This window comes from Felis catus, chromosome C1 (genome assembly GCF_018350175.1).
Source record: "Felis catus isolate Fca126 chromosome C1, F.catus_Fca126_mat1.0, whole genome shotgun sequence".
Taxonomy (NCBI): Eukaryota; Metazoa; Chordata; class Mammalia; order Carnivora; family Felidae; genus Felis; species Felis catus.
This window is the reverse complement of record NC_058375.1, coordinates 52718823-52731908: the sequence shown is the minus strand read 5'-3', so window position 1 is coordinate 52731908 and position 13086 is coordinate 52718823. Positions and strand designations below refer to the sequence as shown.

General features: G+C 39.3%; 1 protein-coding gene and 1 long non-coding RNA gene across 3 annotated transcripts in view; one reads left to right on the top strand and one right to left on the bottom strand.

Moving 5' to 3' along the window:
* The window catches only part of ROR1 (receptor tyrosine kinase like orphan receptor 1), a 398988-nt gene that overhangs the window by 126047 nt on the left and 259855 nt on the right, over positions 1 to 13086 (bottom strand). Inside the window, exons 1-3 of one of the 2 annotated variants that reach the window (XM_045035962.1) lie at positions 5452 to 5473; positions 3655 to 3942; positions 2929 to 2959 (exon numbers count right to left, since the gene is read on the bottom strand). In XM_045035962.1, coding sequence (XP_044891897.1) covers positions 2929 to 2959; positions 3655 to 3916 — 293 coding nt within the window. In that variant the 5' untranslated portion in view covers positions 3917 to 3942; positions 5452 to 5473. Of the gene's footprint in view, positions 1 to 2928; positions 2960 to 3654; positions 3943 to 5451; positions 5474 to 13086 lie in introns of those variants that run through there. The other variant, XM_023257832.2, reaches the window with a different exon arrangement.
* Positions 5458 to 9020, top strand: LOC123379647. The gene is made up of 3 exons (XR_006584363.1): positions 5458 to 5627; positions 7597 to 7658; positions 8730 to 9020. It is a non-coding gene; the product is annotated as an uncharacterized LOC123379647 (long non-coding RNA).

The following is a 13086-nucleotide window of genomic DNA, read 5'->3' as shown; positions in this document are numbered from 1 at the left end:
ACAATTTCTTCAAATTAAAATTAGTTTTAAAAAACTAAATATTACAATAACTGAAGAAAGTTTTTGTCTAACTTGGCATTGTTGTCAAAAGAATGCATGCTAAAATCTCGTGTAAAAGTCTGTGTAAAATGACAAAAGCAGTCATTTTGCTGAAATGAAGGCAATAAAAAAATAATGGAACTAATATATAACAATCTATGAATCATATATAATATCTCTGGCCATGAACAAAACACCCAGACAAGCATAATAATGATGAAAGTAGTCATTTTTGATAGTTCTTGGCTTGTAGTCATACACAAACCATAACTTTATAAGTATTTTTTGATTTTGTCATTATGAAGGTATATTTGTCAATGTGGGAGGACAGAACATATTTCATTTAACAGTTTGCTAGCTTGATTTATAACTTCTAAATATTTAGACGTGTGGTATGTGGGCCTCCACTTGTACTCATGCCCTGGGCCCTATAATTGTTAAGGGTGGGCCAGGACCCAGCAATGACAGAAGAAATAAAGCCTGAAGCTAAGAACAGAAGCCAAACTAACGTCTCAGGCTTGCTCCTACTACATAGTAAAATGCCATTCCATAAGCTTCATGTGGAAACCTGATGTAGTCTCTAGAAGGAGTGACAAGTGTCTCACCACCTTTGCCTTCCTAGACCATTATCTCAAGGACCCTCCAAGTCCTCCACTGGAGATTGTGTAGCTTTGTGGTCTCAAATGGCACTTGGCTCTCACCAGGATTCATTCACCCCAAACATTTCGCTATGTCGTGGACTTGTATTGTACTTTGCAGTCACTCTGCTGCACCACCTTCAAGTAAACAGAGCAATGTTTCAGCTACATTTCACTCCTACCTTGGAAAAAGTATTGTGCAGTTTGACAAAAGACTTTCAGAGCAACCCTCAAAGCTGTGATAGTCACCATGGCTATCATTTTGTTACATTCTACCTGACCTCTTGTAGTGAGATCTGCCTGCTTGTTGGGGGCTATAAGGATAGGGAAGGAAGCTAGCATTCTATCTCGGTTACAGAAGAACTCTTAGAAATAGGGTTCAGTGGTGGCAGCAGTGAAAAGAGAAAAAAAGTAGGATATGTCACCAGTTTCTAACAGAAAGAGAAAAAAGTCCATCAAAATGCCAACTGGCAATGCCAAAACAAGTATGTAGACTGTCCTGCAAAAGGCCCCATGGGATTTCCAACTTCGATTGTATTTTACTGTAGCTCCCTCCAAGCTAACATGGCAACTGTACATTTCATGCTCCTGCTACTAATCTGATGGATAATCAGACAGCTAACATGAAACAGGGGGGCCTGACATCAAAGGATACTTTTAGCTGTGGCTGAGCATCGTTAAGGACATCAATATCTTCTCCATAGATATCAGCTCATGAAAGCGGTACACTATCTTTGTATAAAATTGAAAACCATGAGAGACTCAGACTGGGCTCATCAGAAAGATGGTAACAAAGGAAGAATGAAAACTTCAAGAAGTAAGGACATATACATGTTTAAAAATAATTTTGATAATAAAAAAGTAATTCTCTGATGCAAATACAACAGGTAGGACGTCAATTGCTCAGTGCTTCATAGTAAAGGCAGATTAGTGAACTGCATTCATCAAACTTGGATGCAGATTATCTGCCACATTTGAAGCACAGATTAATAGGAACAAATAAGGCACCAGGGTGGGAAGCATTTTTACAGCAAGTAACAAAAGTTTTAATCTCAGTTTAAATAAGACTTCAAAAGGATTCCACATATCAACCAATAGTGAGATTAAAAAAAAAAAAAAAAAGATAAGTTCAAGAATGCAAAGCAGAGCAACCAAAACTGCAGACCTGTTTTAAGATCAATCAATATTTTCTACCTAGACGAGTAGAATGCAATTAGCACTTGGGTGATTTTAAAGGCTCTTTTACAGTTGCCTTTAATTGGCTGATGAAATAACAGAACAGTGTGGCTGAGGGCCAATGTTTATTTTTACCCATTACCTGTTTTATTAATGGGATTGTGGGCCACTGGGCCTCCAGGCACACACAAATATATTAAAATATCCCACACTGTAATTAAGTGGCACAGAGGGGATTAGAGCAAATTAAGTGGCTGTTATATTTGCTGTGGGTGTAGTCTAGGTCAGACATTCTGATGCTCTCGTGGTAGAGCCCCAACAAATTTTACTTCGGAAGCGTATCTTCGGAAGAAGATATTTTCTTGCAGAGCAAGGGTTTTTAATAAATGGCTCTCTCCACCTAAATAAAAATATAAAGAAAAATGCCCCAAGTGGATGCTCCTATAGTGAAAGAATAGAACACCATAGCCAGGGGAAAGATCGAGCGCATCAAGAATAGCATCAGTTTAAGAAATGAGATCTTTAGATTCCAGTAACAAAGGACTCAAAATGAATCGAACTTGTGTGTAACTCTCAAACCCGGCACAGGGCTTTCTTCCCCTATGTGAGTCAGAATTTCTGTCTCTGGGTTCTTTTAAGGCAATAAAAATAAGGTGATCACCCAACTGTTGGCCTGTTGGATAACTAGCGCATCAGGAATGCAACACTACCAGATACACAGAAGAGAGCCTTTCAGGCTAAAAACCTAAGCCAGCACGGTGTTGTTTTTTGTTTGATTTGACCAAATCCACTGTGGCAACTAAATGTTAGATTAATTTTAAAATAGAAAATGTAAGCAGATATTTGCTTTCATCAACATGTTCACAACCAACATGACCACACTTGAGGTTACTGCCGGTGCTGGTCTCTTGTGAATCTTCATATCAGAGAAAAAGCAAAATGGAATGAGGGTAGGGCAAAATGGAATGAAATCTGGAACAGTGTTTTGGCCCAAGAAGAGGACAACTTTGCCTCTGCCCTAAAAACCTTTGGAGAAACACTTCGAAGTGACAAGAAGGGAGATAAATGTACTTACGAGGATCCCGGACTTGCAGTGGGAGGGGGGCCTGGAGAAAGGAAAGGAAAGCAAAAAAAAAAAAAAAAAAAAAAAAAAAAAAAAAAAAAAAAAAGTCAGTCTAGGTTATTGGAGGGTGAGTGTGGGTACAGTCAAACCATTCCAGATTGAAGTTCTCAACCACCCTGAGGTGATATTTATTTTTCTGGGATTTATTATTTTGCTTCAGTTCCCCACAACCACCTCGAAGAAAAAAAAACACACCAGTGAGAACCTGTCTATACCCCACACAGTTCAGGGCCTGGAAAATGCTAAGACAAGTGCTAACAAATGAGTCACTAGAGTAGGCATCCTCACGCTGTGTGGGGAGTCTGCAGGGGGAGGCTGAGTGGTTATAGGATCACACAGATAGGGACAGCAGGAGTCTTTGATGGCATCTTGACAGAGAAAGGGCATACATGTGTTGAACTTCCCATCTTCTCTCCCACTGGCATGGTGGTTTAGAGCAGGGCTCTGGGATCAGACAGATCGGGACTCCACTCCTGCTCTATTATTTACCAGCTGGGCAACCACGCGCATGCTACTTAACTACTGGGTCTTGGCCTACTTACTTGTAAAATGGATGCATCTGTACCAGCTTTCGGGTTGCCAGGCACATAGGACATTCTCAGTGTGTTCCCATTCCCTCCCTCCTCACCCTCAGGGAGAATGATGGCCAAAGGCCATCCCCAGCAGGAGGTGGCTTACCAAACTTGACGAACAAGACTCCCGTGGTAGAAACCACCTTCTTGCCATTTGTTGCCACGCACTGGAAGTAGCCTGTATCTGTGGTGTCAAGATTTCTAATCCGCAGTCTAGAGCCATAGTTGGTTGCCCGAAATGAGATCCTCCGGGGCTCCTGGACCACAGGTGCATCATTTTTGAACCAGCGGATGGTAGGAGGTGGATTGCCAGAGACTTTGCAGTGCAGTTCAGCTGTCTGCCCCAGGGACGTGGTGATGTTATTCATCGGTTCATCAAGGGTCAGGTAAGAATCTGTGAGCACAGGGTGAAGGAGGCAGATGAGAGGGGCAGACAGCTAACGAGCATCTCCAGGCAGCCCCAATCCACTCCAATGTGCCCCAGCACCAGAGAGAAACTGAACAGGAGAGGCATGGTGGAGACAGACAAGGCATGAAATTTTACATTTACTGAGACCCCACGACTGCTAAACAATCATCCACGGAGTCTGCTGCTTACAAGGAAATGTGATACTAACCATCGCTTTAAAACCCAAAGTTTTCAAATGATTATATAGTAACTCGTGGATAAGTAAATGTACTTTCTAAGCCAAGACAGAATGAGATTTTGTGTTTCAAAGTACAGAAATATACATGTGCCTTGTTACAGACTCAAACAGTACAGTGAAGAAGAAAAAGCAGCAAAATTCACCTCAAATCTCTCTGCTCCCAAATAACATCATTCTTAACATTCTGGCAAAGATTCTTTCAGTTTATCTACTTTTGATAAAAAAGCATGAAAAACTGGAAAAGTAGGAGCACATATTTACATCCACAGGGCACAAGATCAAGAAGGATGCTGAATCTTCTTGCCAGTGATATAAGCGTTACAAAGGCCAGCCAGGTCACTGGCAGACGAAGTAATGAGGCAATGAATATTTCCATAATGTTACTCATATCAACCATTAACATGTTACAATATACAATTCTATAGATTCAACTTCTAATTGAGACATAATTTACATTTTAGGAAATGTACCAATCTAAAGGTATACATTTCCATAAGTATTGACAAATGCATATATCCATGTAACCAATACCCTTACCAAGAGAGAGAGCATCATGAACATCCCAGAAAGTACCCCGAGGATCCTTTGTAGTCAATCCTTGCTTCTACCTGCACCCTTGCCTCCATTCTAGGCAACTGCAGGTCTGATTTCTATCATCATAATTTTGTCTGTTCTACAATTTCATACAAATAGAATCATACTGTACGTACACTTTGTGTTTGGCTTCTTAGAGATTTATTACATGAAACATTTTAAAAATGAAATAAATTTTATTTAAGCATATTCCTCAATACTACATTTTAAACCTCACATTGATATTACTTGCAGAATCCAGTTGCAGAGAAAATAATTTGTTACTTAAAAATTAAGTTCAATATATATATATTTTTAATTGGTCTCTTATTCATATATAAGGACTTTTCTTTGGCTTCGTTTTCCCAGACCAGCCATTCTTGGGTAGGTCTCCCCTGCCATACCCTCCCATTGTCCCCTGTAATTCCCTGAACCCCAACCTGGGATGGCTTATTAAGCAGCTGTCCTCTCTGCAGGACTATAAACCCATAAGGGCAAGCATCTAGAATGTTTTTTTTTAATGTTTTTAAATTTATTTTTAGAGGAGAAAGAGAGAGACAGAGCATGGGTGGGGGAGGAGCAGAGAGAGAGGGAGACACAGAATTCAAAGCAGGCTCCAGGCTCTATGATGTCAGCACAGAGCCCGATGCGGGGCTCAAACTCACAAACAGCGAGATCATGACCTGAGCCGAAGTCTGCCACTCAACCGACTGAGCCACCCAGGCGCCCCTAGAATGTTTTGGTCATCACTGTATCTTCAGTGTATCCTACTGTCTAGCAGCATTGTCCAATAGAACTCTTTGTAGTGATGGAAATGTTCTATAATCTACATTGTCTAAATGGTAGCTGCTAGCTACAGGTGAGCTACTGAGTACATGATATGTAACTAAAGCTACTGAGGAACTGCATTTTTCAATTAAATTTGAACAGCCACACGTGACTAGTAGCTACTGTATGGTACAGCACAGGCAGAGCATAGTACATTTGTTGAATTTAATGGAACTCTGTTGAAAAATAACCTTTTTTGGAGATATCTAAGGTGTTAATTTAAGTACCCAAATTGCTATAAAAATGCTTTCATAAATGTCCAAAATAAATGACTCGTTTACCTTAATTTTCCACAAAAAGATTGGGGAGAAATGTCCAAGTCTAGGCAGCCCCACAGAAGTACGTCACACATGTGAATGACATTTATCATATGTGAGTGGTAGAAAACAGATTAAGTATGACTATCACTCACTGTGTTACTGTAATGACACTTTTCATCCCACTTAAACCACTGAATAATTATCCTTCATAACAGAATCACAAGCCCATAAATTAGTTTGCTAATGCCTTGCTTCTTTATATTCTGATCTTTATCTCTGATATTGTTCCTATAATCTATATACATATATACTCAATCTGTGAATGTGTTTGCTGATATACGCACATGTGTTTCTAAGGTGTTTGAGCTACGACCAGACTAGACAGACTAATTAACAGGTGACTTTATGGTGCTGTCATCATGGCTTCACAGACCCATCTCCTACCTAGAGAATAGCTAACTTTGTAGCCTCTGTAGAAAAGCAACATAGAGATAGCAATGCCAATATAAACATAGTGAATAATCCTCCATTGGGCAGGTCCTGAAATTCTATTGATTGGGTTTGAATTCTGGGTCTGCCCCCAGTTATCTGAGTGAACTTAGGCAAGCTACTTAACCTCTGAGTACCTCAGAGGCAACTGAAAAAATAGGAATAATAAATCAGGCAAAATTGTTAGAGCATTAAAATTAAATTGCGTAACACATGGGATGCACTTAAACTAGTGCGGGGCAAAAAAGTAAGCACTCAAAATGTTAATCACTGTTATTGTGATTCTTCTTATAATAACAATTTTTGTATAATACTTTTCAGGTTACTCAATCTCATGTTCTCCTCTAACAATCTGGTAAAGTAGGAAAGAAGCATTAATTATCATGATGAGGAAATCACATCTCAGAGATGCACTGACTGGCCCCCATGGTTTTACAGAGAGCTGCACATTGTCCCCAGAGCCTCCAGCACTAATGGCCTTCAATTCTTAGGCTCAGCCAAGCACTTAAAGTTCAACTGAGCCAGCTGGCCAATACGGTAGTGAGAACAGATAGACTATTTAGAATCCTATAGTATGCCAGGGGATTTACCTCAGTATTCACCCGCTCAATAGCCCCACACGGGAGGAATTGTTATCATTGCTTTACAATGAGGAGACCTAGGACCAGAGAGGTTAAGTGACTTGCTCAAGGTCACATGGCTGAACTGAGGTCTAATCCAGACCTCTCTGACTTCCATTCCACCAGACAGCTTTGGCAGCTCGAGCCCCACTGGGGGGTGGGGACAGAATTCAAACTTCGGCCCTAAAATAGAGCAAGCTGGGCACACACGTACACACCCACGTGCCCTTAAGTCCTGCCAGGATTGTCTAGTTAATGGGTCTAAGCTTCAGCCATTGTTCTGGTTTCCCTCTAGAGGCCAGGTAACTCACCTGACCTGGTATCAGGTTCCCCTGCCTATTCCCTGGCAAGCCCTTCTCCCTGAGGGCCTGTTTTCTGTCCTTTAATAGGGTGGGTCCAGCCTTTAGCTGGAGGGGTCTCCAGAGTGACGAGAGGTGTCATCACCTAGGTACCTCCACAGCCTGGCTCTCCCCTCCCAGATTTCTACCTTCTTTCAATATTGAAACTACCCAACACCAAGCCACACTCCCCAGAGGCCAGGGTAATAGCTGCTGGGTGCATGCCTCAAGGGTTAACATTACCTGCTGAGTTTTAGTCAAAAACCAAAGTCACTTCTCTTTCATTTTCCCAGACAAGTGGTTGCAGCCAAAGCCCAGCAAGCTTTATGGCCAAGCCCACATATCATATAAAAAGGTGAGCTGCCACTTTAAACTATGTCTTTGGCTCTAAACTGCAATTACTTTACATGATACCAGAAGCACAGGCGCACAGAGTTTTAAGTTTTCTCTTCTAAAAACATAAATTAGGCAAGAACCAGAGAGTTCCATAAAGGAAGATAGTCTTTCAAGTACCCTGTGAAGGTGTACTTAAATTTATTGAAAACAAATTAGTGAGGGCTGATCTAAGGCACAAAATCAACCTTCATAGACTCTGGAGCCAGAATGCCTGAATTCATGTCCTGGTTCTGCCACTTGTCGGCTGTGTGACCTTGGGCAAATTACTTAACCTCTCTGTGTCTCAGTTTTGTCATCTGTGAAGTTAGTATACTAGTATCTTCCTAATAGGGCTATTTCAAGGATTAAATGAATTAATACATAGCAAGTGCTTTGACAAGGGTCTGGCCGCAAGCAGCATGTGAATTTCTGGTATTTTATTAGCTATATTTTTCTTTTCTTTTTCTTACAAATATCTTATTCATAAAAGTAGGGGGGTGATCATTCATCCAACTGATTGGTGCCTGGCCAAGTCTGGCAGATTTACAGCAAAGGACACCTGAGGGGTGAAGTCACCTGCCTGAGATCACATAACTAATAACTAATAGGGAAGAGTGGTTAATTTGTCCATGAAGTTCTATAAAAAATCTACCTAAAAATACAAAGGAGGATTACAGGGCATCTTGAAATTAGTGTAGTAGCTGGCCCAAGCGGTATATGTCCAGAGAGAACAAAGGAAGCGTAAACAAATCTTTGTGTTTACGGAACAAAGGAGACTTGCCACAAATGCAGGGAATTTGGTTTTAACTTTTCACTGATAAAGAATAATGTTCAAATTTGTTTGCCATCTGTAGCTGCTCACTTAGAACAAGCAAATGGTCTGGTCCTCAGTTTGGCAAAGACTAGAAGCATCAGAACAACATTTGGCCTAAACAACATGAAAGCATTCTGTGACTGGAATAAGATAAAATAAAATAAAAACGCATGTCTGTATCATTACTATCAGTCTTGTTGTTAACAAGCCCCTGGCTACCATCCATTCTCTTTCCAGAACCAGCTGGATCCTTCTGTAGCAGCCTCATGGACCACACTCGGGGATCCACTCTCTTCTCTACTCCCAAAGCTTGGTGTGGCCACTGCAGGCTCTGACCTCTGACAATGTGTGCTTGAGCCACGTCATTCTTCTTTCCCTTCTTCCTCAGGCCGCAAATGTTGGCAGACTGGCCAGTAGCAGGTGGGGTATAATCTGGCTTGAGAGAGAAAAATATTCCAATTCTGCTGACTCTACCCTCTAGTTTTGTGTTACTGTGTCTCCCAGTGGTGGTACTGGTAGTAATGATGATAACGATAAAAACATCAACAATGATGGTACAATACTGATAGTGATACTATTTAAGACCTAAAGGGTATTTACTATTATGGCATGTGTTGTTACAAACTATTGTTGTTATTCTCATCTCACACATCAGAAATCTAAGGCACAGAGAGGGTAAGAAAGTTGTTCAAGACCCCACGGACAGTAAGTACAAGTAAATCAAATTATTGATTCAATGCAATTATGATCAAAATCCCAGCAAGACATTTTATGGATACGGACAAACTGGTTCTAAAGTTTATATGGAAAGGCAAAAGATCCAGAATAGCCAAAACAGTATTTAGGGAGAAGATCAAAGTTGGAGGACTGACATACCCAAGTTCAAGTCTTGATATAAAACTACAGTAATCAAGATAGTGTGAAAGAATGGACAAATAGATCAATGAAATAGAGCAGAGAGCCCAGAAATAGACACACATAAATACAGTGAACTGATCTTTGACGAAAAGCAAAGGCAAAAAGAAAGGAACAAAGAGAATCTTTTCAACAAACAGTGCTAGGACAACTGTACATCCACAGGCAAAAAAAAAAAAAAAAAAAAAAAAAAAAGGAATCTAGACACAGATCTTACACCTTTCACAAAAATTAACTCAAAATGGATCACAAACCCAAATGTGAAATGCAAAATTATAAAACTCCTGGCAGATAACTTAGGAGAAAATCTAGATGATCTTGAATACCAAAATGACTTTTTAGATACTACCCAGAAGATATGATCCATGAAAGGAGTAATTGATAAGCTGGACTTCATTAAAGGTAAAAAACTTGTGCTCTGCAGAAGACAATGTCAAGAGAATGAGAAGAAAAGCCACAATATAGGAGGAAATATTTGCAAAAGAAACATCTGATAAAGGAATGTTGCCCAAAATATACAAAGAACTTAAAAAAAATTTTAATGTTTATTTCTGAGAGAGAGAGAGAGAACAGGAGGAGGGAAGAGGCCAAGAGAAAGGGAGACACCAAATCCAAAGCAGGCTCTAGGCTCTGAGCTGCCAATACAGAGCCCGACGCACGGCTCGGACTCACGAACTGTGAGATCATGACCTGAGCTGAAGTCAGACGCTTAACTGACTGAGCCATCCAGGAGCCCCAAGAATTCTTAAAACTCAATGAGAAAGCAAAAACCTGGTTAAAAAACAGTCTAAGACTTTAACAGATACCTCATCAAAGATACAAAAATGGCAAATAAGCATGTGAAAAAATACTCCATATCAGATGTCATCAGGTAAATGCAAATTAAAACAAGATACCACTATATACCTATTAGAATGGCCAAAATACAGAACACTGACAATGCCAAATGTTGGTGAAGATGTGAAGTAACAGGAACTCTCATTCATTGCTGGTGGGAATGCAAAATGTTATAGCTACTCTGGAGGACAGTTTGGCAGTTTCTTACAAAACTAAACATATTATTACCATATGATCTATCAATCTTGCTCCTTGGCATTTACCCCAAGGTGATGAAGGCTTAATATTCACACAAAACCCTTCATACAGATGTCTGTAGATTTATTCACAACTGCCAAAACCTTGAAGAAAACCTTCAGTGGGTGAATGAATAAACTGTAGTACATCTAGACAATGGAATATTATTCAGCACTAAAAGAAAATGAACTATCAAGCCATGAAAAGACATGAAGGAAACTTAAGTGCATATTATTATTATTTTAATATAATTTATTATCAAATTGGTTTCCATACAACACCCAGTGCTCATCCCAACAAGTGTCCTCGTTAATGCCCATCATCCACTTGCCCCTCTCTCCTACCCCCCATCAACCTTCAGTTTGTTCTCTGTATCTAAGAGTCTCTTATGATTTGCCTCTCTCCCTCTCCGTAACCTTTTTCCCCTCCCCCTCCCCCAAGGTCTTCTGTTAAGTTTCTCAAGATCCACATATGAGTGAAAACATATGGTATCTTTCTGTGACTGACTTATTTCACTTAAGTGCATATTATTAAGTGAAAAAAGTCAATCTGAAAAAGCTACATGTTGTACAATTTCAGCTATATGACACTCTGGAAAAGGTAAAACCATAGAGATAGAAAAAGATCAGCGGTTGCCAGGGGATTGGTGGGGGGGCAGGCAGGGGATGAATGAATAAGCGGGACATAGAGGATTCTTAGGGCGCTCTATAATGGGGGGGGTACATGTCATTACAACCAATAGAATGTACAACACCAAGAGTGAACTGTAATATAAACTATAGGCTTTAGATGGTTATGATGTGTTCACCAATTGTATGATGTTGTGGGAGGATGTTGATAATGGGGAAGGCTATGCATGAGTAGCAGCAGGGGGTATATACAAAATCTCTGTATCTTACTCTTAATTTTGCTGTGAACCTAAAAACTGCTCTAAAAAGAATAGTCTTTAAAAAAATTAGATGTTCTAATTTTTTGTTCTAGGAAACAAGTTCTCAAACCTTTGGTTTCAAGACCGTTAAATACTCTAAAATATTGAGGACCTCAAAGAGAAAATTTAAAAACATTTGTTTACTAATTTATTGAAATATTAAAAAATAAGCTCATTACTTATTAACATGAAAAATATATTTCAGTAAAAAATAACTATATTTTTTATACACACATAAATAGTGAGAAGGATGGCATTGTTTTCTATCGTGAATCTATTTGGCTTAAGAGCAGACAACTGGATTATCCTCTTTTTGCATTCAATCTGTTGAGATCGGTTGTTTTGGTCAAAGTATATGAAGAAAATGTGGCTTTACACAGCTGGTAAGGGGAGGGGTATTTTAATAGCCTTTTCAGATAATTTAGAATATTCTTCTGTGACACTACACTGAAATTTAACAAGTGGTAGTTTCTTAAAGGTTAGTTGTGATGTGAAATCTGATAGGGATCAGTGAACTTTTCATAACCTGTTACGTTAAAATGGATTGGTTTATCTTGCACTTTAAAGATCTTTTATCCACATACAATTTTGTAACACATGAACTGCCCATTTAGAAAATATTGGTTCAATGAATTGCCAAGATGGGTAAACTGAATTAGGTAGATTTTCCAAATGTGAACACATTTAATTACATAGTAGAGAAAAATCATTTTTGTTAATATCACCACCAATCTCATCAATAAAGACTGGAAAGTTGTCAAGCTCATGGTGGTGGCTAGGAGTTTTCCAAAATTTTAATTTTTGCTTAGAAGCTCAAATTTTATTATTGGCTAATACCATCTCCTATTTACTTGAAGTGGCAGGCTTATTTTGTTCATTTTCAAGAATACTCAAAAATAACTAACCATAGTTTGACTGTCAATCTTTTAGTTTTTTTTGGTATAGTTGACAAGCAATGTTCTATTAGTTTCAGGTGTACAACATAGTGATTCAACTTCTCTATATGTTATACTATGCTCACAAGTGCAGCTACCATCTATTACCATACAACACTATTACAATACCACTGACTATATTCCCTATGCTGTACCTTTTATTCCTGTGACTTATTCATTTCATAAGTGGAAGGCTGTATCTCCCTCTCCCCTTCACCCCACCCCTCCGCAACCATCAGTCCATTCTCTGTATTTATAAGTCTGATTCTGCTTTCTGTTTCTTTTGTTTATTCATTTGTTTTATCAGATCCCACATATGAATGAAATCATATGGTATTTATCCTTCTCAGCCTGTCATTTTTTTTAAGTAAAAAAGTGGGCAGTTCAGTTCACAACTCAACTGCTTTTCTTTGCGACAACCATAGTATTTCAGCAGTCAGCACATCTGGGTACCCATTTTGCCATATGAAATATTAAAGATAGGTACTCGTGGGTCAAGATTTAATTAATTTGATCATTAGTACTGCTTCATCAAAGACATTCTTTTTAAAAATTTTTTAATGTGTATTAATTTTTAAAAAATTTTTTTAATGTTTATTTATTTTTGAGACAGAGAGAGACAGAGCATGAACGGGGGAGGGTCAGAGAGAGGGAGACACAGAATCCGAAACAGGCTCCAGGCTCCGAGCTGTCAGCACAGAGCCCAACGCGGGGCTCGAACTCACGGACCGCGAGATCATGA